The sequence below is a fragment of the Dendrobates tinctorius genome, unplaced genomic scaffold (genome assembly GCF_039654945.1).
Source record: "Dendrobates tinctorius isolate UK_male_01 unplaced genomic scaffold, ASM3965494v1 ptg000129l, whole genome shotgun sequence".
NCBI lineage: Eukaryota > Metazoa > Chordata > Amphibia > Anura > Dendrobatidae > Dendrobates > Dendrobates tinctorius.
In genome coordinates this window covers 48,706,196-48,732,166 of record NW_027361797.1, presented here as the reverse complement: position 1 = coordinate 48,732,166, position 25,971 = coordinate 48,706,196, and the positions used below count along the sequence as shown (strand labels likewise).

Below are 25,971 nucleotides of genomic sequence, written 5' to 3'. Positions count from 1 at the left end.
GCACAGAGAAGTTCTCTTGGCCAGGAGTGTGACTGGGGGGAGACTATGTGGATGATGTAAGACATATCAACCACATGAATTGGGGAAGGAGGATCGCGATTGGTTCTTTTTCCAGCGCCTCCTCTTCTTTCAGAGACGCCCTTCGGACCGTGTCGTCTGTAGGTGTAATAAAGGTCTTTTTTGGGATCTGCAGAGTAGATTAGACATTTTTTTACAGCATTCTAGTGACTGCCATATTTTACATGGGGGGGGAAAACCTGGTGACAGGTTCTTTGGAAATCCCACCAATACCAAAAGTGTAGGTTCAACTTTCCTCAGCTTGCTGTGTCATTTTTTTTTTTTTTTTCCCCCCTCTGCAAAAATTTTCCATAAATATGGACTTCATTTAGAGGAATTTTTTTCCACTGATGTTTTAGGATATTTTTTTTTTCAGTTGCAAATCAATTGAGAAGTGCTGTTATAGTTTTAGCGTTCCATGAGATGGAATTTCCCCATGTGAATGGTATTTTCATACGTATGTTTTGCACTATGAACAAAGACGTTTTGGTTGTATATAGTTGAGCAACCAGTTGGCTTTTCATCTATTGTGTTTCCATGAGCCTTAGCGGAACTGATTTTTGAATGGATGTTTTTTTTTTCAAATGATTAAATATTTGCTTAACCGTAATGTGCCTCCAATCAGATGGCTGGTATTGCAATGCTTCATGATCTAAATGAAGCCTGGAACAATTACAAGGTCTATTAGTCAAACATGGATCTGAATTAAGCTTTCTGTTGACCAATGTGAGAATCTGGCCTTGAACTCGAGAAGGATTTGTAAGGGTAGGAAAGCATTTATTTCAGTATAGTAGAAGTTTGGGAGCAGCTTGCTGGATTGGTCCCTTGAAAAAGTTTGACTGAATTGTGAAATTGCAGACATGGTTGTATCTGTGCTTTATATACATGACTTTGTCCACAAAGCTAATTTTGTAAACTTGTTGAATTGATATCGAATAACACCTTTTTTTAGTGTTTTTTTTTTTATTTTTTATTTTTTATTTTTTTTAATTTTTTTACCCAGTTAAGGGATTGTCCAACTGGATAACTGGATTGTTGTCTCGAATTTCCACACCAATCCGCTCCCATTCTGTTTCAAAACAAATCCAGAAGTGAAGTTCTCATCTTTTGTCAACATGTGACTATTGATGGGCTTGAAAGGGTCTTTCTTTTTGGCTATGTGCTCCCCCCACTCTTTCTAAATGGCTCATACAGACAACCATGATCTACAGCCAGCTAAATGGCGCATCATGAGTCTGGTCTTGAGGGAGGTTTAGGAGATCCCTTCTTATAATTGAGGAACCCCAAAGCTGAGTGGACCTTTTTTGGAATCGGGACACCAGTACTTCCATCCTAAAAGGATATCAAGTTCTGCCCAAGTTGTACTTTTAACCACATTTCATACCATAAAGTGATAATTTTGCTATCGATGGGGGTTCAACTACTAGTGCCCACACCGATCCCAAGAACGAGGCCTTGAAATGTTCTTTTATAGAGCAGCAGTAGCTCCATTTCTATCCCGTGGATAGGTGATGATGACTAGTAGGGAATACCCCTTTAAAACTTCAACTGGCCGAAAAACCTTTTAACCAACTTTTTGGGTTCTCAAATTATAGGGTAACACTAGTAAATATGGAAAACTTTGTAAGTGCTCATTTTTTTAAAAAAAGTTTTACAAATATACTTTATTCAAAGAATAGTTAATTGTAAAGGTGAAAATACAAGTATATTTTGTGGACAAACTGTTTTAATTTTCAATTTCCCAAACTGTTGTCTTTTTTTTTTTTTTCATTGATAACTAATTTTTTTTGTTTAATTTTTTTTTCTTTCCACAGATGTAAGGTGAAATAAGCTAGAAACTTTCATCTGGGACTTGGATGTACACACTTTGTTACATTCCTGAATCTTCTACGTATGGTGCTTTTATAGACTTTGTTTTATTTTATTTTTTTTCCCTTTTTTTTATGTTCTCTTGTGTGGAAAGACAGGATTAATACAAATGGATAAAAAAAACCCATAAGGATAAAAAAAAAGGTTCAAAAGACACTCTAAGTACAAAGGAACAAAGTACATTTGTTTCAATGTGACATCAAAGCAAGTATTGTAGCACTCTTACAGAGAAGAGACGCTTCCCCTGTCAAATGGCGGCAGCAAAACAAGATGGTGGAATGGATAAAAGGATGTGCTTTAAAAAAAACAAAAAAAAAAACAACAACAAAATACATAGCGAACATAGAAAGTGAATAGAGACTTTATAGCAAGTGATGTGCCTGCTTCTATTGATGAAGATGGATGGTCCGTCGCAGACCACTAGCAAATCAAAAGGCCAGGAATGTATCAAATGAGCAAGTGTCTACGCAGAAGCTTTCAATACAATAAATCCTTGCTCCATGATGTTAAAGTCTTCACAAAAAACCTGGGAAGCCTTAAGAGGACTTTTTTTTTTTTTTTTGTTTTATTTTTTTTTTTTACTCTATAGAGTAATTATTGTACCATGGGGGTAATTTAATTATGGCAGCACAGTCCTACCACTAGGAACTCGCCTGCTCTTATATGGGTCAGTTAATGATTCTAATATCTATTTGTGTCATTTTTGCAGCAGTTGATCTTCAAAGTGTTTGAATTTTGTGTGTTTGCGTACTTGCTCTTGCTTGCCAGGGGGATAAAGAAAAAAAAGTATATAAAAAAAAAATCTTAAAATATACATTCACCTTGCCAACTTAATGGGATCAGTGTCTCATTGTTCCTTCCCCCATATCCCATCTCTGGTTTAAAAAGTATCTACAATGGAGGCTTTTTTTTTTTTTCATTTTGTGGCTTGACAATACTCCATGAACTTGGGGCAAAACGAAGATTCTGTTGTGCCCAATGTTCCCGAAAAACCACTTTTTACATTCTCAATAAAGAGTATCAATGTTTAACCCACAAAATGGCTACCTCTCGATATAAGAATCAAATTCTTTGCGTTTATTTTTTTTTTTAATTTTGGTTTGAACCTTTTTTTTGTTTTTATAATATATATTTTTTTGATTATTTTATATTGAAAGTGCTATATTTTTTTATTTTTTTTGTCTTGTCGGTGGTCAAATCTTATTCAGCCATTTTGAACTACTGTAGTGTTTTTTTTGTTTTTTTAAGAGGTAAAGAAGACAAGGTGCCCATGAGGACCACATTGGAAACCAGCTTGCTCGCTGGTCCTGATCGCTGGAGGGGCTGTCTATGTGACAGCTCACCAGCAATCAGCCTAATGATGTCCCAGCAATGCCATCCATGTTGGATCGTTGGTGGGATCGCTGGGACATCGTTATGTGTAACAGGGCCTAAATTTGGTTAAACCTTTTATGTTACTTAAGTCAACCTTTAGTAAAATGTCCAGTAATTGTCTAAATGGTGTCCACCACTGTAGAAAGGAGAGAAAAATAGGAGATCCCTGAGTCATCCAGTAAAAGTGAGGAGGAGGGTCAGGCGTTAACCATGGTCGACCCGAGGCCCACCTAAGGCCAATCTGATCTATTGCAGGAGCAAACACACTTCTAATGGCCAACCACATTTTGAATGCATGTATTTGTAGAAATGTATCCCTACCGTGACCTAAAATCTTGGTTACGAACACTAAAAGTATCCGCCTAAGTCTAACTTATATTGTTTTATTTCCCCCCCCCTCCATTGATTTTGCCCATTTTTATTGGCATTTTAATGTATTTAATTGAAAAGAATCCATATACCCAGCCATGATGTTTTAGTATTTCCAACCCTTGGAATTAAGCTAATGAACTATACTCCATTACAAAAGGAAGAAAATATATATATCCAGTCCGCACCTCATCAAATTTCCATACCATTGTGTCTGCATAATTTAATTTTTAAATAAAATATTGTATATTAATAAATCATGGGATATCTGTGCAACGTTAGATTTGTGCCGGTTGCCTATTAATGCTAATATTTTATTTTTTTTCTTTTTCTATATATTTTTTTTTTTTTAATTTTTTTTTTTTGCAATTTTATTTTATCATACACAGCATTTTCACATTTTTTTTTTGCCAAAGTGTGAAATGGACATTTTATTCTTGTAACTGCATTGTACAGTGTCACAGTAGCAAGAGATTAAAAAAAAAAAAAAAAAATTTGCTACGTGTATTTGAACAAATCCTAAATTCTTTATTTTTGGTAAAAAAAAAAAAAAATCTATGTATGCTTATGTGTATTCAACAGAAATGTGTTCTTTTTTTTGTAAAGTTGAAGTTTGTATTTTTATCTAAAATTAACATTTTTATATGAGTACGAAAAGCCTACTATGTTTTCTTGAACCAAAAAAATGCATTGTGTGGTCATATTTTTGTAGCACCATATCATACAAATAATTACCGTAGCTATATCTGTTGCATAGAAGTGTTTCTAGCACTTGGATTACGATATCCTATAATCTACTGCTGCTGTTAAAGTAAAAGTATATCTAGTGAGTGTCCATTCCCCAATATGTCCATCTGTTGAGTGGCTGAAAGAAAAATTCTAATGAAGTCTGCCAAGTTATTATTCATTTTTTATCTAAAATTCACCTCTTTATATATTTAATGTTTCATGTATCATTGAAAAATATTTTTTTAAATTTATACAATTTTTAAAAAAAACAAAACTTTTTATTTAGATTAGAGGGAGCCTGACTGTTTCAGAGAATCTGAAACTGTAGTGTTATTTACTCTTAAAGAGAATCTGTCACCCCATTTTAGCCCTAAAAGCTGCGGCCACTGCCATCAGGGGCTTATCTACAGCATTCTGTAATGCTGTAGATAAGCCCCGACGAAACCTGAAAGATAAGAAAAACACTTTAGATTATACTCACCGGGGGGCGGAGTTGGGTGCGGTGGGTGTCACAGATCCAGTCCAGGTTCTCCCATCTTCATATGATGATGTCCTCCTCCTTGCTTCTCCCTCGGCTTCCTGCACAGGCGTACTTTATCTGCCCTGTTGAGGGCAGAGTAAATTACTGCAGTGCGCAGGCGCCGGGAAAGGTCAGAGAGGTCCGTATGAAGATGGGAGGCGCCGGACCAGATGGCAAAACCCATCGGACCTGACCGAACGCCAGGGTGAGTATAATATAACTTGTTTTTCTTCTCTTTCAGGTTACATCAGAGGCTTATCTACAGCATTACAGAATGCTGTAGATAAGCCCCTGATGGCGGTGCCGGCAGCTGATAGGCCAAAAATGGGGTGACAGACTCCCTTTTAAGGGAATCGGTCACCAGGTTTTTGTTACCTCATCTGAGAGCAGCATAATGTAGAGGCAGAGATTTTGATTCCAAAGATATATTGCTTAGTTTACTGGGTGCTGCAGTTGTGAACGATCCCGGGGACATGGTTGGACCAGAAGGCATGAGGGCACCAGTCCGGGCAATGGTCACCTTCTGATAAAGCACTAATTGTATTGAAATGGTACACAGGCCAATAAGTGACATATCCCTGAAATCCAAGTCTCATCCACTACTTCATGCTGCCCTCAGATTACATAGCAAAAACCTGCTGTTGGATTTCATGTAAATACTGTGGTGTGTCAGGGACCATGGCCCTAAATCTGTTTTCACCACAATTCTGGCATAAAACACTTTAGTAAGTTACAAAATCTTTGCGCACCTCTTGGAGTCTTCATGCCAGCTCCAGAGCTGGGGTGTGGTCGTTGCGTGACATCTTATTCTAATTCATGATGAGCTATGATGTACCTTACACCAGAAATCTTGTTTTGGTCCTTGACTGGAGTAAGACTTGTAGAGAGGCGCATGCCACTTTTTGATGCCTCTTGATTAGTGATGAGCGATTATACTCGTTGCTCAGGTTTTCCCGAGCATGCTTTGGTGTCCTCCGAGTATTTTGACTTGCTTGGAGATTGTTTGTGTCGACACAGCTGCATGATGTGTGGCTGCTGGACAGCCAGAATACATGTGTGGAATGCCTGTTTGTTAGGGAATCCCCACATGTATTCAGGCTGTCTAGCAGCCGCAAATAATGCAGCTGCGTCAACAAAAACTAAATCTCCGAGTACGCCAAAATACTCGGAGGACACCCGAGCATGCTTGGGAAAAACCCAAGCAACGAGTATACTCACTCATCACTACTCTTGATGAATTACTGTATTTTTTTGAATTATAAGCTGCACTTTTTTACCCAAAATTTGAAGGGAAAATGGGGGTGAGTCTTATAATCCGAATTGTAGCGTAGTTGCTGTGGAGCGGGGTGCCAGGGTCGCTGCAGCCTGAAGCTTCTAGCATTGGTGCAGACCGGAGTTGGATGATGGTTGCAGGCCCCAATGTAGCACAATGAGGTATTTGGTAGTGTGGGGGCTCCGCTGACCTTTTTTGAATGTCTGGAGCCCTGCATTTTGCATACTTTTCTATGCGGTGGACTCCGGGAAAATGGCTGCTGAAGGTGGTGCATGCACAAATTGAGATCTCCGCACCGATATCTCCTCCTCTCCCAAGATCTCTGTTCCCAAGAGCTCAATTGTACATGCCCCACCTCCGGCAACCATTTTGCCGGAGTCTACAACATTAGAAAGTATGGAAGGTGAGGGGCTCCGGACTGTCACAAAATGTTGGCAGAGCCCCCACACCTCGTCATAACAGCCTGGGGTCTACAGCCATGGCCCAACTTCTGCTGCCACCTAACACCCTATCCTATCAGCCTTCAGCTCGCCGTATCTCCTGCCTTCGCCAGCAGCGACCCTACCACCTGGGACTCCGTGCCACTACCGCTGCCCTCCAGGTAAGCTACCGCAAAAGTGGATTGTAACGTGGACCATTTTATTAAAAAAAACATTTTTTTCCTATCCCCCCCCCCCCCAAAAAAAAAAAAAAAAAAATGGTGGTGCGTCTTATAATCCATAAAATATGGTAAGTTGTCTTAACGAAAGAGCATGCTGGAGTCAGACAGAGTGTGAACAATGCCAGTCTTGATGATGAATCTGGGTGTATGTTTTTCACACTTCAAGTTCTAGAGGCAGCCGCCCCCTCAGTGGTGTCTACCCGCTGTACTCCCTAGACTGACAGGTCTCTCCCTATACATGAAAATTACTTCTTCAGAGAGGAGGAGAACTAAAGCTCTAGTGCCAACTATTGGAAGTGGCAATCCTTAAAGATAATATTGACCCTTTGATGAACCTTTCCACATGACTTTGGATCTCTTTTTACATACACACGCGCTTAGGGAAAGACATGTCTCTCTAAGGGAGCAGGAGAGGGGAAGCCTCCCGGAACAGGCCTTGGACAAGTTCTCTCCGACAGTCTCCAGCCACCTTTTCAAAGTACGTTTCCTGATACCGCCCTGAGGTCCGTTGTTTGGATAACATGAATCTGTCAGATACATTTTTTTTTTTTTAAATCTTTTTTTAATCCCATTCTTCAGTGAGTTAAGTATGCCACTACTATACTGTATATGAATCACTTTCCCATTTGTGTCTTGACATTACCTGTACCCATTACTTTGCATTCGACCAATCATTAAAAAAGGTGTAGAGCATTTTTAACTTCAACCATAAAGCCCTATTGTAGCTGAGGTGCAAGTATTTTGAAAGTTATGAAAAAAATGTTCCTATAAATTATTAACTTGTTTAGTATTGATTGTTTTGTTCTGTTATATTAAATGGGGTTTACCTTCCTCCAATTAAATCGGCTCATGTTTAGGAGATCCAATAATTTGTTTCACCCAACGCCTTGAAAAGTCATTAGTTTCTACATTCTTGTGCCTAATATACTAATCAGTCATAAACCTGTACTCCATATCTAACCTCTGAAATCAGCTCTGAGTTGTATGAAGCTGTAATACATCACTCATAAAACTCTGTGGGGTATTGGTGTACAACTGCTATCCTCTAACTGGCATTTCGAGGATATATTGTATTTTGAAGCCATTTTGTAGGCTTTTAATCTATTCTGATATTTTACAAGGAACAGTATTTTTGAAGGACTCTTTTCCATCTGAGCAGTGGTGTAACTAGAGTCCATTGGGTCCCTGTGTTAAAACTTAGTCCTGGGCCCCCACCTGCATGTTGGTTAAATGTACGGGCCCTTGAGTGTTCTATTGCCTATACAGACATATGTATTTGCCCTCAATGTACTGATGTTCCCCATCCTGGGTCCCTTTCTATAATGGACCCCATTCTGAACTCCTTGTTATGATGTCCTCCATCCTGTACCCTTCCTATAATAAAGTCCCCTGTTCTGCTGCTCTTTTTCCAACTTCGTTTCGAAAAAAATTAATGAACTTTTCTCACGTTCCTCCTCTTCTACAACTTGCGACATCGAATTCCGTAGCCGAAACAGAGGCCAGAAGTTGACCTCAGCGTTTGGGCCTCTGATCGGCTGGTGGCATGTCTTGCCGTGTAGGGAGCCAACGCTTCTCTGCTCCACAGTGTATTTCAGCTGAATGTAGGTGCTCGGATACACATCCAGTGGAAATGAACGCTAGCATAGGTGGGGCCCCCTCCGTCACGGGCCTGTTTACGGACGCGCTCTCTGAACTCCATCGTTACGCCCCTGCTTCTGAAACGCCAACTCTGATTCATCCCAAAATCTGATGCAAAAACTTATGTTTTTAGAACTACCATAGTTTTTGGCCTTTTTATATGCCAATCCTCCTCCAGCACACTTTCCCCGAAGACTTGCATACAAAATGATTTCCAGGTACACTTTTATGGCTGATTAGCAGAGAACAATAATTCTATACCTAAAAATTTTCTCCGTGAGAAATCCTAAAGTTGACTCTACACTACTTAAAAAGTTACGGTAATTTCTACCCATGCTCCTAGGGTAACAAAAAACTATTGTGTCCTGAATTGAAAACTGGTTGCCATATCCTTGGACTATAGCACCAATCTGCTCTATATAGACTTAACTAAACTATTTTAGAAAGTAATAAATCTTAGTGCTATTGGGGAAAATGCATTTTATATACATTTTGAAATCCATTCCTATTAATTTGTGACCTATTTAAGATTGTCCTAGCAAAAAATCACCTTGTGATAATTTTAATCCATCTGAAGATGCATTCACCCTCCAAAACTGGAAATTCATGTATTAAGTCGTGTGTTTGTTCCTTTGCAAATATGTGTACAATTCATAATGTAATGCACATGAATGTCTGTGTCTGCATAAAACCGAAAAAAAGAAAAAAAAACCCTGTATAAAAGTGTAATTTATATATTTATGTTTTGGTGGGATGCCAATAATATTGCTTTTAATTTTTTTTTTTTTTTTTTTTCTTTATTGCCTAAAGTATCTAATTGAAACAAAGGCTTTGTATATCCATTAAAATGATGTAGATGGAATGTATGGTTGTAGCATTTTGGACACCCCTTATGCGACTTTTCCTATTTCTGCATAATGTGCGTTCTATGACATTGCACAGATTTTAAACAGCGAAAATAAAATAAAATATCCTATAAGTGATTTTTTTTAACCGGTTTCTATATATTAGGTTACATGAAATCGTATGTCATGGTTTATTTATTAAAAAATCTGTTCTTTTTATGATCTATGTAATTGCATATCTTTTAGACCATAAATCCAAAAAATGCCTGCTACATAAGCCACTAGTATTACAGTATGATAAGTGTCCCTTTTTATAAATTTTCACTTTGGGTCCTGGAACTTCCACAAAAAAACTTTTTTTTTAATTGAAGGCAGCTTTTATAGGAAAGTTTTAGTAAATCTAGGCATGTACTGTGTCCAGGACCCTTGAATATGACCCCGAGCTGTTGTAAATACGGTAGTTGGATTCTGGAGGACCCCAAATGATCAATATCAATGAGAACGGTGTAATGCTTTATTTTACCTGTAGGAGTGCTGCAAGGGAATTGAATACATGCTGGATACCCCAAAAGAATAGAGCTAGCCACTGGGGAGTGCCAACTGCCTACCCTATGACCAGCTTATTATTGGGCAAGCCTTCTGGCAAATAGGATTGACATCAGTGGAAAACCCTCTTTTACTATAAATTCGAATTACATATAATGGGTGCAGTCGTCTTGTGGCCGAAACCAGTATACAACGTGTAATCTTCTTGGATCCAGTTACGCATTGTATTAACATGAAATACTCCTTATTCCTTAGAACTGTATTCCATGGATCATGCCAAACCATGAATCCTGTTAACTAGATTCTTAATATGGAATTGTGTATAACTTTTCAGGTCAAGTTGTCTACTAGTAAGAGTCTGACCTTACCAAAACTTAAAAGAAATCTGTCAGCAGGTTTTTGTTATATAATCTGAGAAAAGCAACGTGTAGCAACTGAGACCTTGATTTTAGAGATTTGTCGCTTTCTTGGCTGTGTGCTGCTGTTTCAAAAAAATGTGTTCTATCGTCAGGAAATTATGACTACGGGACTAGGTATCTCGTGCTTCCTAGTCACCTGCTCCGTGTAACCCCACCCCCACCACGGATTGGCAGCTTTCTGGTGCTTTCCTATTCCATAGCATTTTATAGACATGAACATTACTTTCCCCATAGGGAAATTGGGTTGTAAGCCTCAACCAATTAGTGTTGAAAGAAACCTGAGTAATCGGAGGAAACTCGTGCAAACACGGGGAGAACATACAAACTGCAGATGTTGTCCTTGGTGGGATTTGAACCCAGAACCCCATACCTGCAAAGCAACAGTACTAACCACTGAGCCACCATGATGCCCATTGACTACCCCCTTAAATCCATGAGTTCCCCAATGTTCCTGTGTTTCCCACTGTTCTCAGAAATGACAACATCCTGTAAATTGGTCATCTGACCATTGTAGTCAAACATTGACCCCAGTGGTAATGAGACAGAAATGCAAATATCATTGTATAGTCAAGTGATTGGCTGCAGAAGGTCCGGTACTAGAGAGAAACATCAAAGCAGTGACGATCATTCCCTACTTCCGGACATATTTTTTTTTTTAAGTAAATACCTGTAATTTTGTTGTGAATATTTGTCAAATGTACAACTTTCTGACTTTATTTGGCTGAAGATTTCTTGTTACATGGATCCAGGTCAGACAGGATCAGTGTTGTTGGCGCTTCTTAAGCCGCCGACTTTCCAGCCTGTAAGGTCACATAAGGGCGACGTTTCCAATCCCCACCCCATCCTTACCCCCTTTCCCATTTCCTTTTAGAGTTACTAATTTAATGGGTAAGGAGGTTCCAGCTATGGCTGCTCCAGCAATCCTCATATGGATTTAATATGTCTTCAACGGAAAGGTCTGTGAAGGGTGAGTTGATGGCTTTGGCTTGAGCGGGAAATCTAGAAGTGTTTCAGACGCAGACAAACAAGCCATAGCTTAGGGATTTGGTGTGTCTACGTGTGCCAAGAATAAGTCAAGTCCAGGGAGAAGATTAAGTTATTTCCACTCCCTTTCAAAGTCCCATTCGAGATCTTATGACCAGAAACATGCATTTTTTTTTTTTCCCCTGGATTTTGGACTGAGATGTGACAAGGAGGCATAACTATGGGGCATCTTCTGGAATCACAAACATCAGAAATATTTTCTCTTGAACAGACAGCCTTTCGGGTCAAGTATTAATAAATAGAAACATCTTTTTTTTCTTGGCCTTTTTTTTTTTTTTTAATGCTGGCACACCTTATATACTTTATAAGGTGTGTCAGCATTATGTGATAAATGGGATTACAGTACAAATACATCTACAATACCTGTATGTGACAATTGTGCCCTATGTGGATACCAAAGTAATTACTGCACTTCAATAAATCTCTAAAATTACATTAAATGTTTGTTTAATGCTGGGACTCTAGTAAAGAATCTTTAAAGGGAATGAGTAACCAGGTTTGACCGATATGAGATGACCACCACATTTCAGGGCTGATATACAACATTCTACAATGCTGCATTAATGCCCCCAACCGACCTGAATGACAAAGACCCTTTTATTATACTCCCCTACGGGGTGGTCCGGTCCAAGGGGTGTCGCTGGTCTTGGTCCTGTGTCTCAATTCTTCTTGTGATTTTTTTTTTTCTTCCTTCTTGCTTTATGTGCTTGATGCACCCCTAAGTCATCCACACAATCTCCCCGACCTCGCGCTGCTGCTCAGGCACACTTTTCTATCCTGACACGGGAAGAGTAAAGCACTGCAGTGCGCATGTGCCAGGGCTCTTGGACCTTTCCTGGCACCTGCACACTGCAGCACTTTGCCTACCCTCATCAGGGCAGATAAGTGCACCTGAGCAGGAACGTGATGCTGGTGAGACTGGATGACGTAAGGACGAGCAACCACACGAAGTAAAAAAGAAGGCGACGGACCAAGACCAGCGATGCCCCTTGGGCAGGACTGCCCTGCAGGCGAGTATACTTAAAGGTGTTTTGGTTGAGGTCAAATATACAGCATTATAGAATGCTGTACATCATGCCAGAAAGGTGGTGGCCGTATCTCATATCGGTCAAACCAGTTGACAAACTCGCTTTGAAGTCTCAAATTCTAGTTTGAATTTTCTTAGATGCTGAACTCCCTACTGCTATTGTATTTTTTTTTGGAAAGTTGAGTACCGTAATTAATATATTGTTTTAATTTAGCCTTGAACTCTCTTCCTTCTATGAATTGACTTCAAAACTTTGTCATACACCGTGTTGTAGACCTCTCGAGCTCCTAAGATCAAATGAAGCCTAAAGTCACTCGATGAATGATACTTTGAGCTTGTAGATAAGGATCCGCATCTCCTTTGTGGTAGGTGAGCGGAAATATCTCTAATGTAAAGAGTGGCTTTGGTGTAGACGGCTGCATGATCAAAGGGAGGAAATATTTCATAAATATCCCGGTCTGGTGACAAGGTCATCGGTGAATACACTTCACATCTGGTGTACATTTAATTTTGTAGCGCAAATGATTAGCTTCCCTTTGTGGATTGGTTGACAACACAATGCAGCATGTTCCTGGACGGAGAATGGATGCCCCTGACTTCTAGACGTGATTCTTGTGTGTGAAACATATCTCCTTACTCGGTCGTCTTTCCCAGACGAGCGTGCTTTTGGGCGGTCATGCTTGAATACCTTAATAATTTTTAAATGGTTTAGAAAATTTAATCTTCAGATAAAACATCTGTGTAATATCCAGGGTCACCTGTCTCGGGCTTGAAAATCGCTTATGGTTACCAAGCATGAAAGAGGGCATTTTCCCATGAGAATGGAGCCAGGATAATTTAGGTCAGGACAGGTTTATCTTCAAATTCCATGCAGACAGTACTTTTTTGGGGGTCACACGAAAATGTGCATCCTTTTTATCAATAGATTTGGTAAACCTTACCTAAAGATATCTAAAAAAGAATATTAATGTTCAAATTTTTGAGTTTCAACTTGGTAATTTCTGAAAGGAAACTGATTTGTAACTTGTAGGAAAAATGTAAAACTGAGAAGTGCAATAGTACACATGGGTCGATAAATCATGACTGAGGCTCCGTTATGGTATTTGGCAGTGGATTAAGATGATATCTAAGCACTCCAAAGTGCTTACGATATATTGAAGGTCAAGTAAATAAGTCCATTAAAGGGAATCTTTCATCAAAAAGTATTTTAAAATATAAACTATTATAAATGACAATGGTCTTAAATCAAACCGTAAGGTTTGGAAAATATTTAGTGATTTGGCTTTTGTTGCTGTGGAGAAAGATTCACTTTGAGAAAGAAGAAAAAAAAAAAAACGTCACCAGCACGTTTTTTTTTTTCTATTACATAGGACAGCTGCATAATATAGGGCAAGAGTCTGATTACCGTGAAGTCATTTACTAGGCTGTGTTGTAGTCTCAATACAATCAGTGTCTTAGCAGGAGATGATCACTGAAAGACTAGATCTCGGGTGCCTGGCAGTCAAGCTAATCAGCACAACCCCGCCTACTTCACTGATTGGCAGCTTCCTGTGTACACTGGCAGCTTTCTTACAATCAGTGGTGTGGGCCGGGTTACACACATCTCAGCATTCCGATAACTGCTACATTTACAACAGATAGAATCCCCGTTTTATCCAAACTGCACCAAGCAGCTCAGTAAGTGACACATCATTGGAATCTGTCTCTCTTGCATGATATTATGCTGTTCTCTGGATTCCATAGCTAAAACCTGTTGCCAGATTCCCTTTAAACATAATTTTTGTTTTAACATGGGTTGTGCATGATGTGTACAAGTAATGCTAATAGAGTGTCCTTTTTATGTACTGTTACAATGAGAAATTTGTTCCCAAATGTAGTGATCCCATGAGATACAACCAAAAACAGTTGTTACTTTCCCATAGACTAGCATGTTTGACTGCTAGATATGGAGAAATCAATATTCCATACTCTTGCCCTAATTTAGCCCGCCATCAATAGGCTGCATTTTAGCATCGGCATTCTGGCCCCACCTTCGCTGTTTTAAGGATCTCATAGTTTGTGTTCGTAGACTTGCAATTAGGCACATACCACCATAATATGGATGGTAAAATGCGCTTCTATTACAGCCTTGTATCCATTCCAAATTTTACAGCACTGTTCAGAGTTGTGGAGTTACATATTTCGACTTAATTGGGAGGAATATGGAATCTGAGCAAGAGAAATTGTTCCATTGGTCGCAGTTTTCCAGAGATTACCCTCTTTTGCGTGATCTATGGAAGCAGTCGAATATTCAACCATATGGCAAAACGCAGAAGACAAGAATAGTAGAGACTGTTTTGCCGCCATAACGCTTTGTGCATGCAAATCTGTCGTGCATTACTGGGTCATAAAATTGGAAAATCAAGATAAGAAAAGTATATTCCCAAACATCCTCCCTTTTATCTCCTAGACAGAAGCAGGTATATACTGTATATTTTTTTAAATATCTTGTTCTTTTTAAACTTGTCTTTTACAGTCGTCTTACATAATCGCGACCTCCCTTTCAGTAGATTTCACCGGCGTTCCGCAAACCTCCTCCCGGCTGGTATCTCTGGTGCCTTCTCAGATAGGCCTGGCGCAATGTTATCTACCAATGTAGACGCTGACCACAGGGTCCTGTTAATTCTTTTTATTTTTTCGTCCATTCTAATCGGAACACCGATAAAGCCTGTGCTCGCCATTTTATTTTTGGGACAAAAACTGAGAACTCTGGCCGGATGAGAACTATCACTTGGCCACATTATAATTCCACAAATATACATTTAAGTACAGCATGCACAGCAGACTGTTTGGAGGATATCTCCACAGGTGACCCTCAGTTCCCATAAATATGCTCTGTGACAGATATATGGCATAGATCATGTCAGGTGGTTGTTTGTCTGGCATGTATTAGTTCTGAAGAAAATTTGCCCTTAAACCATGCTTCGCTTTTTCATAGGCCATGTTCCCTCTGTCTCTTCCACTTTGTTTCCCACCCTATCCATGGGGCCTTTGTCTAATGGTGAAGCATCCCAGATTTGCTCACTTTTCCATGGATGTGGCCTCTGGGAGATTCTAGCAGAGTTGGCAAGTATGATCTACTAAAGGATTTACGATGATGAATTTGATAAATTCAGCTAGTGACCAGATGAAAGTTTTATATGTTGCCTTCATCTTTGTATAAGTCTTGGAGATCATGGAAGAGCTATGTGCATGGAGCCTGCACAACAATTTATGGAGGCTGGGCAGCACCCTAGTATGGAGTCCTATTGCCTCCCATGTGGTGGTCCTTTGGGCACTGTGCCTACATCCAATATTGGGCCCAATGATGCATGCTAAAAATTTTCTGGTGACTTTTGTATGGAACCCACTAGAATTATCTCCATGAAAAAAGTTTATGGGAGGTACAGGGAAAAAAAGCCCTACATGCTACAATGGCAGTTCTCATGTATGGAGCCGTAATACAGCTGGGTGCATAGGGCATAACTCACCTATTTCTAAGCAATTCTTAGGAAACTCTCTGGTGATTCATGTACAAAAATATCTGCACATTATTATTGCTATGGAAAAATTTGGTCGCGCATTTCTCAAAAATGGTAGCGAAACTTGCTCATTTTCACAATGTTCTGTATTTCAGTTTTGTCCTTCCGTGAAATTTCCTAAAAGCGCGCCTACTGATCTGAGCTACTATTAAAAGGCTTTATTCTTTTCTAAAGTAAAATCTGCTTAACTATAGGCTTGGATAATGAATATTATTGTTGGTGATTCATCCATAATAGTCTAGAATATTATGTTATGAAAATCAAGCTGCTGAAGCGAAAATGTGGTTTTCCCGTAAGGATGAAAAAAGAAGAAAAAAATTGAGGTCCCTTCTTTGCCAAACCTCCCTAACGCTTTTTTTGTTTGGTTGCTGGACAGACGTCTTATATTGTAATAGCTCCTTTCTAGTTTGGCCAGTCCACAAGTGAATGGCTGCTACTATTCTACAGTTTATAAAAAGATAACGGAGGTTTTATTGGGACAGATCCTATACACATTGGATATCCTTCAACAGTTACGCCCAAGGACAAGAAAATTTGTACAACTCCCTGTCCACAATGTTCTCGGGCTCATGTTCATTTTTTTCAAATATCCCTATAAACCCGATAAATGCCTTTATGGTGTTTGACAAGTGGTTCATATTTTTTAACGTGATAGCCGTAGGATAACGTTCGACATATAGTTGAAAATGTTGGGTTTTCATTCAGTGCATAAGCTTTTACAATTTCTCCAAGGTATGCGCTAAACCAATGAAAAGGTCATCTGTGTTTTTTAAAGACCCATTTACATGGGCTGAAATAAACTGTATGGGGATAAGGATTGATCCAGTCCCCCCCCCATACAGTTTGCCCAGTGTCTGCAGCCCATTAATAGTTTATACTAGTAGATGTGCTGTTACGGAAAGGGTCAGAGGTCAGACAGCTGTAATAAGGATCGAAATGCAATGCTCGGTCTTGCCGACGGTTCTCCTGACCCGAGCATGTCAGCTGTATAGAAACACATACTGTCAACCATCAGACCGAGTATTGCGTTGCGATCCTTGTTCAAGTTATATGGCTTTGTGACTCTTTAGAAATTATAGTTTTATAGGTTGTATAAAAAATTAGTATTGGTCAACGCCCAAGTGGTTTGCATGCTTGATGGATGATTCCTCCCATTTATCCAAGTCAATGATCTGAACTAGGTCTCTCGGCAAATTTGCTGCCCATGTACAGTAAAGGAGCCTTCTTTTTTTGGTTTAATTTACAGTTGTACATCTCACATGTCCAACATTCATGGTTCAAGTATGGACTGTGATATCCAGATGGCTGAATTGAACTCGACAACCTCGTAAGATGGCTTTTGAGGTTGGGTTGTCCAAGTCTCGAGATCCATACTTGAACTGTGAATGTGAAAATGACCTAAGGCTTCATCTGTTCCCTGATGCTTTTAGGAGCCTGTTCAATATGGGTAATAAATCACTTACTTTCCAGGGTTATAGACTCATTTTGTAAACAAATAGTTGTTTTTTATTTTTGTCGGAACAAACATTTTAGTAGGGTTTTTGGTCATATGATATTGATGACCCATCCATACAATAGGTCAGTGATGGTGAACCTTTAGAGACAATTACCAAACGACAACCCAAAACCCACTTATTTTTCGCAATGTGCCCACGCTGCAAATGAACCTGAATACTGAGAAACAAATAACTATACTCAACGTCCTCTTCTGTAGATGGTGCATGAGTCAGTAGCTGACTACGGTTTAGCCGATATGATTGGCCTGTGATATGTATTGCAGGTAAAGACCTGGTGGGTGTCTGCTGTTGCACAATACAATTCACCTGAATGTGCGTCCAAGGACACACATCCAGGTGAAATTGGTGTTGGCGTGTCCTCCTCCCGTCCTTTTCGCGATTGCAATCCGTGACTGCAATCATCATACCCTTGGATGCTGGATTGAAGAGGCGGTGGCATGCTTGCCCACAGAGAGGGCTCTGAGTGCCTTGTTCTGGCATGTGTGCTATAGGTTCACCACCACTGCAATAAGTAATTACATTAGTATTGGATTGATTGGATCATTTAAAACATGATATTTGAGTTCCTAGATGACTTAACATCCTAGAATCTATATTTGTATGGGATTTTTTTCAAACCAATTCTATACAAAGGTGCAATAAATCTCTAGACTTGACTTGTTGAGACTTTCAAGTTGAGGAGACTGATATCTTATAAATGAGATTTTGGTTGCACATTTTAAAGATGTTTTCTAGTAAAAAAAAAAAACTCATCCAATTTGCATATACCTATAGGTTCTGGTGTTATCGTTTTTTTAAAGAGACATTTTTCATATCCGTATAAGCTAAAAGAACAGAACTTAGGAATGGATACTATTTAGTGCCAGAGGCAGGTACTCAAGTTATGATAAGTTTATGAAGCATAAACACATACATCAATGTCCTTAGACTGAAGTAGACCATTCCTTGCCTCGGGTGACATTTCAGGTGAAGCATCAGATATCATGGCAAGAAAAGGTTAATATAAAGGTCTTACTGCTGTCCATTGATAATGTTCATGTCTTGGAGAACCTACCCATGGAGGCAGAACTAGATTGTAATCCCAAGCTCTATGGATCGTCTTCCATCATTTTTATTTCGGGTGTTTCCTGGATATCATGGGTTGGATAAACAGCCAATGCCACATGGTAATTAGTTTGAAACAGCCAAAGGAGGCCACCATTTTTAACTGTCACATAATATGCTGTGGCACATTGGCTCACTTGGCTGCACTTCGGGGTAGACACCTTAACCGTTTCTATTTAAAGTCTGGCTGGTTTATTGTAGTCCTCATAAACCACGTCACCAGAAAATGTAAATACAGCCTTTGTCCGACACAAGGTAAAACAAAAAGTAACAAGTCCATACAACAGTGCTTCATAGCCCACCTGGCTTAGAGTCCAACTTCTTGGCCCTTTTAACAAAGGCATTCAAATCCTGGAGATCTGCCACCTCCACACACAGCTCTGGAGTTCACAACTCCAGGCACACCTACCACTGAATGACTCAGCAGAAGGCTGACTATTTGCCTTCTAAACCCCACTCTGGGGAGGAGATGAGCAGGTGGGAGGCTCTTCAGCATTTCACCTGTTCACTTAAAAAAATCTAGCCCTTAAAATGGCTGATTAACCCTTCTCTGCACTTGGTGTGCTAGAGCAATTTCCCTAGGTTCATATCACTGAAGCCAACAACCTCAGTGATGCATATCTCCCACCCAGTAGTTTACTAGTGACTTTGGCACTAATATATATACTTAAATTGTGTGTTTAGTTTTCAAAACCCATTTTTGTATACCTTATTAGGAAATTTTGAGTTAGGAGAGAATCCTCTGTTTAGGATATTCCTTTCATGGCCAGAGTGGGGAACGGTTACAAAAGGTGCCCCTCTCTGGAGGACTTGCCCTATCCTGCATTACACAGGCAACCAATTAAGCTAAATGCCCATTATGTAATACTTAATTTTCCTTGTAGTGCCGCTGCAGGGACATTCACCACTTATGATCTGGTCTATCCACAGATTGCAGCTGATCACTGGAGGTCTTGGCAAGTGAGTAGACTGTAACCAGTCTATTGTTAAAGGATTTTTCTTAAATAGTTTTATTTTTGATGAATTTTCTCAAGGTAGTGGTCTGATATTGGCTTCTAATATGCACTATGGGCATTAAATGAAATCCCTGCTAAACCCACAGGGAATGTCGTTGCGAAATGACAGGTGGAAGGGTTAAAGTGGTTTTCTAGTGAAAACTTGTTGACTGTTGGGGGTCCAACCACTGGGAACTGGATCAATTCGAAGAACAGGAAGCTTTTAGCCCTGTTCTCAGTTTATTCTATATGGGACTGTTGAGCACTGGGCTTTGCTTTTTCCGGCAGCCCCATACGGAATGAATAGAGTGGTGGTTGGGGATCCGATCTGCCGCTCAATTTTGTAAATGGAATAAAAAAATTGCCGCTTCTGCCTATTGGAGCTGGATTCAGCGGTTGAATACCTGCTAATCGCCCGTCATGCGGATAGGTGATAATTTACTGGACAACCCCTGTAAACCCAATTCCACTTCCTCTTTAATGGTGCAAATTTGCAAATTATCACATCTTTTGGGATATGTCTAAGGCTTATCAAAGACAAAAAAAAAAAAGTTGGGCCTGCTGCAAAAAGTCAGAACAAGTAGAAGTTTTTGTCCTCAACTTTTTCCTAAAGGAAAGCTTGGAGATTCACAGCCTGAGACTTACAACAATAAACAGTATGGTGGCGGGAGAACCAGCAATTGAAGGAGGCCCCATAAAGACTTTTCCAATAGGTTTCTTTCTATACTTCAGTTTTCCATATTTGCTGAGAGCATTGTCTGACAATAGCTCAGTCAGAGACGGTGAAGGGGAAAAAATGTACGTTCGTGTTAGACACGGGGTATAATTTTCTTTTCATCTCATGGTAATGTTGAATATATTATTTAGGAACATGAACACTATATATTAGGCTTGTCTAACAAATAATATGAAGTTTGTGTGCATGTAAGAAAATATACCACTAATCACATGGCATCGCTGGTGATAGACGGCCAGTTAATCATCTCACCACATCTAATTACAGTATCATCAAGCAGACCCTGGTATTGTCAATGCTTGGAAATGTTGTCAGAAAATAACTACTGGTCAATCCTCTTCAGAGGTCCGCAACAATGGAAGACTCGATGGCTGGTTAGCCATATATGTGCATGTTTCCTGCTCGTTTAAAATCTCCTTAACTTCTTCTTGACCTTTTTGCAATTTTTCTTTCATGCCTTCGTTTTTTCCAACCTTTCGTCCAAGAGCCATAACTTTTTTTTTCCCGTCCCCATAGCCATATGAGGGCTTGTTTTTTGAGGGACGAGTTGTACTTTTGAATGACACCATTTATTTTATCTATATAGTGTACTGGAAAAAGGGAAAAAAAATCCAAGTTTTTGGTGGAAAAAAAAAGTGCAATTCCACAATTCCTTTTTTGGGTTTTTTAATTACCATGTTCACTATATGGTAAAACTGACCTGGCAATATGATTCCCAAGGTCAGTACAAGTACACTGATACCAAACATGTATAAGTTTTTTTATTTGAGTGGTGAAAAAGTGGTGCCAAGCTGACTCTGGGGTATGTGCGATGTTGTGGTGGACAAAAAAAACACCACTCTGGTATGTTTTGATTTTTTTTTATTGTTTATCCTTTTTAGTGATTTGATTCATTTTATATTTTTAGAGATTAGACCTTTCAGAATGCAGCAATATCAAATGTATATATTTTTGGCAATGAGGGGTGATTTTTTTTTTTACATTTTTAAAAAAATATTATTAAACTTTTTTCACACTTTTTACTAGCTTCAATAACTTACGTCAGTCCCCTTAAGAGACTTGAAGCTGTGATCGTCCAATCGCCTGTGCTATACATAGCAGTAATCACGATCTTCTATAAATGCTGGCCATGGGCTACCGCAATGACAGGCAAGAGGGTCTTCTACAGCCGATCCATTGGTGCCCCACGATCACATGACGGGTGCCTTTGGGTGGCATTTGTTACAGGCTTCTGACTGGCGCATGTTAAATCCCTCAATCAGTGATAGACAGAGGGATTTAGCAGGTGAATAGCCATGGGTGGAGCAGCTGTTAAAGGCACTTGATGGCTGATTAATTCAGCCATCAAGTGCTGGGAAAGATGTAGGACATAGGAAGTTTGAATAAAATGATACCTTGATATCTGCGATCCGATGTCTAATTCAATAGAAATCCACATTCTTATGTAAATGAGCTGTTAAGATCTACGGGCTGGACATAGATCTCCCCGAGAATCTGCCTCTAGAGATTATTATAAATGAAAGGGGAGTTACCAGTGTGACACATGTAGCGCAGGAGAACAGACTGTCAGTCATTACATGTCTCACACTGGTAACTCCTCCTTTCAATTTTCAATGAGCTCTGGAGGCAGATTCTCAGGTAGATTTACGTCCGGCCCAACGAGCTTGACAGATAACTTGCAAATTAAGAAAAATGTGGATTCCCCTGGAATAAGAACTCGGATGCAGATGTCTTGACCGACATGCCCATATAGAAGATCTAGGAGGTTGATCCTAGTGACAGTCCCTTTTTAAATGAGTTTCCAGGATCAGAAAACATGGCTGATTATTAAAAAAAAAAAAAAAAATTCTCATAAAGAAGCCACGCTATGTAACTGCAGCAGTTACTTCATGTGATATGCTAAAGCGTAACCATCGTTTTTGTTTGAATAGTAGACCTGAAAATAAGCAATTTTTGCTTCTTTCGCTTCCTGGATTTATTCTCAATTCATGGGTAAAATCTGCGTTCGGTGAAGGCAGATTTTCCCATTAGGGACAGAGATGATAGTTGGTGCTTTTAAAATTCTTTGGAGATGGGAAATGGTTGCCGGAGGAGCTGGGTCAGATACAGAAATACTACTGCAGGCTCTCCTGAAATGACAGTTGGTGCTTATAAAATTCAATGACGAGCTGTCATCTCCTATCTCATTAATGGGAAACTGTGTTCACTGAATTTTGAGACTAAATGAGTTTAGGAAGAAAAAAGAAACAGATTTCTCTATGACGTACTCCGTCCAAGCTCTACCCATTTTAACGAAGCTGGCCAGGACTGGTGCTAATGTAGGGTCGGACAGGTTCGCAGGATGCAGTGACGAGACACTAAACGAATGGTGGTTTTCGAAATTTCTTTTATATAACCCTAGCCGAAGGGCTAGGCTGAACAAAACAAGGAATAAGTACAACACCAACAGTCCACGCAGGGACTCAACAATCTTAACCCAATATAGTTTCACTTAGCCTTCCAGGGACTGCTGGGTTCAGTAGCGTGGCCACATTAAGGTTGCTGAGGCGGCTGTCCTGAGGAAAGTGACGTCGGTGGGGGCAACAGGCCCTGAAGAAAATAATACCGTTGGGGCGCAACAAGCCCTGAAGAAAACGGGGACGTTGGGGCACAACAGGCCCTGAAGGAAACGGGGACGTTGGGGCGCAACAGGCCCTGAAGGAAACACTGCCGCTGGGACGCAACAGGCCCTAAAGGAAAAGGGGACGTTGAGGCGCCACAGGCCCTGAAGGTAACGCTGTCGCTGGGGCGCCACAGGCCCTGAAGAAAGCAATGCCGTTGGGGCCCAACGAGCCCTGAAGTAAATGACGGAGGTGGCGCGCGGTGATGATGCAGTTCCCCAGAAAGGCCTGTAGCCGTCCTTTACCAAGGAGTCTCTTCCTAAGCCAGGGTAGCGAGCCTTTTATCCCGCCTGTGACAATGTGGCGTATCTTGAGGCCGATGATGGCCGGGTCGGCGTGATGGGGGAAGGCTGGGGGGAAGGGCCCAGGTCTCTGAGGCCTGGTTACCGGTACTCACGGCCACAACCGGAGGTATAGTTCCTCTCTCTTCAAGGCGGGGGTTAGCGGGGATAATTCTCCCAGAACGGGAGCGGGGACCAGTCTCTGGGCACAGTCTCTCACGTCTCTCTTGTCGGTAAATCGGTCGCTTTCTCCTCGCAGGCTCCTCTCGGTGCCCCTGCAAGTCACCCTGCGTCCTGCCTTCACTCCCTCTCTTCCCCAACTGCCACTTCAGCGCGTCCCCTGCTCCTTTTACCCTAGCCCCTCCCCCTGTTGCCCTGACAACCTCAGTCGCATGTCTCCCTTTGTAATTCCCCTGTTGTGCTTCCTTCAATAACTCTGATGGCGGTCCCCTTGGTTCCGGCCCAAACACTATATGGGGGTCCTCCTCCCCACATTCTCCCACCCTGTAAGCTCGCCAGTCCTCGGGCGAGGGAGTTAGTCTATTAAGATTGGCCTGTAAAGGTGTTAATATTCGTTGCCATACGAACTGATCTTGTTCATACCGTTCGGGGGGTATGCCGGCTGTTGACCGCTCGGAGCGTCTAAGTTCGACTGGGGTGGAATCTTCTGGGGTGGTGGACGTCGGTGGGCTGCATGGTGCTGGTGGGTTAATTGTGTCAACTGGCTCATTATTGGGTGGAGGGCCCTTGGGAACAGGAGGGAAATCCTCGTCTTCCGAGTCCCAGCATATGGACTCCGGTTCGGATGTCTTCTGAACAGGTTCCAGTTGCTTCGGGTCGGTGGAAATACACGGGCGTAACATATTACGATGCACAATGCGGGTGGGCAGTGTTTCATCCTGCTCGGGCCGTATTTCGTACACAGGTCCTTCTGGATGGATACGGCGTAGTACCCGATAAGGACTCGCTTCCCAACGTGACTCTAATTTATTCTGGGGGCGTTGATCTAGTACAAGCACACGGTCCCCGCTTTGGAGATGGGGAGGGGAGGTTGTATTCTTCCCTGGGTGTTCCCAGTCTTGAAGTTTGGTATGTACAATTCGGTGAAGAGTTTGCAGCCTGTGGCGATGATTACGGACCCAAGATGACACTCCGGTCCAGGGCCGAGGCTCTTCGGGGTCCAACTCTACCTCCGTGATCCCTTTACCCTCTCGTCCGAACAGCAGGAAATAAGGAGTATAGCCCGTAACTCGATGTACCCGATTATTATAAACCCATACTAATTCAGAAACATATTCAGGCCAACGAGCTTTCTTGTCACTCTCCAGAGTGCGTAGCATTTGAATCAATGTCCGATTAAATCGCTCACAAGCCCCATTCCCTTGCGGGTGATATGGTGTGGGCCGGGATTTATCAATCCCATAAAGATGATGTAGTTCCTCCATAACTTTTCCCAAAAAACCTGCTCCCTGGTCGGAATGTATACGTTGAGGACAGCCGTACACTTGTATAAAGTTTCTGCAAATTGCGGAGGCGGCTGACTCCGCGGTCTGTTCTCGAGTAGGGGTGACCACAGCGAACTTGGTGAAATGATCCACCATGACGAGACAGTGTTCGTATCCCTGGAATGCGGGACCAATGGTCAGATAATCCACCGTCAGGAGCTCAAAGGGTGCTGAAGTCACAATCGTCTGTGTTGCGGCCCTCTGAGCAGGCGGTTTGGCCAATTCACACAAGCGGCAGGTACGGCAAACTTCTTCCACAACAGCCGACAAGCGTGGGTGATAAACGTTCTGTTGTAACCATTGCAAAGTCTTTTTGACTCCAAAGTGGGCCCCTTTTTCGTGAGCCTCTTGAGCCAGCTCGTGTAGTTGAGCTCCGGGTGTAACCACCTGCCAAACAGTCGTTGAGGTTGTTTGCGAAGTGATTTTACGGTACAGTAGTCCCTTTCGGATAATCAGTCTCTCCCATTGTCGCAGCATCAGCGACAGGTCTTGGGTCAAAGTTTGTCGTTGAGTATCAGTGGGTAATTGACCAGCGGCGACCCATGTCCGGAGAAGTCCAACTTCTTCATCTTCTTGTTGCTGTTGTATCCACTTATCCCGAGATTGTTCCAGGATGCCCCTGTGGGCCTCTGGGGAAGATATTTTTGCATCAACATTGGTGAGCACGGCAGCGGTAAGAGCGAACGGTATTTCCTCTCCTTCTAATTCTTCATCTCGATTCTGTCCGGGAGTTGTATGTCGAATCCTGGAAAGAGCATCTGCATGAACATTCTCGGCCCCTCTTTTGTAAATAATCTTGTAATTGTACTTCGCCATTCGGGCCACCCATCGCTGCTCCAAAGCCCCCAACTTGGCGTTTTCCAAATGAGCCAGTGGGTTGTTGTCAGTTCGCACTACCACCTCGGAGCCCGCTAGGTACTCTGCGAATCTCTCCGTCATAGCCCACACCACTGCAAGGAGCTCGAGCTTAAAAGAGCTGTAATTGTCAGGGTTACGCTCGGAGTCATGGAGTGAATGGCTTCCATAAGCGATCACCCTCTCCCTGCCATCCTGAACCTGTGACAACACAGCCCCTAGCCCGTGAAGACTCCCGTCAGTGTGCAGGATGAACGGCTGAGAGAAATCCGCATAAGCCAACACTGGGGCATCCGAGAGTGCAGCCTTAAGATCTCGGAAGGCCTCTTCCTGAGGGTGTTGCCACTGGATTTTTCGCCCATTGGCCCCAGCGGAAGCCCCCTTCAG

General features: G+C 41.3%; 1 protein-coding gene across 2 annotated transcripts in view; it reads left to right on the top strand.

Annotated features, from left to right (window-relative positions):
• PDGFA (platelet derived growth factor subunit A) overlaps positions 1-9,473 on the top strand; it is a 43,128-nt gene extending 33,655 nt beyond the window's left edge. For both annotated transcript variants that reach the window (XR_012219908.1, XM_073543097.1), the window contains one exon: positions 1,872-9,473. Coding sequence is in view for 1 of the 2 variants with exons in the window: in XM_073543097.1 (XP_073399198.1) it covers positions 1,872-1,882 (11 nt within the window). In the remaining variant the exon portion in view is untranslated. The remainder of the gene's footprint in view (positions 1-1,871) is intronic.
• Positions 9,474-25,971: the final 16,498 nt, after the last annotated feature.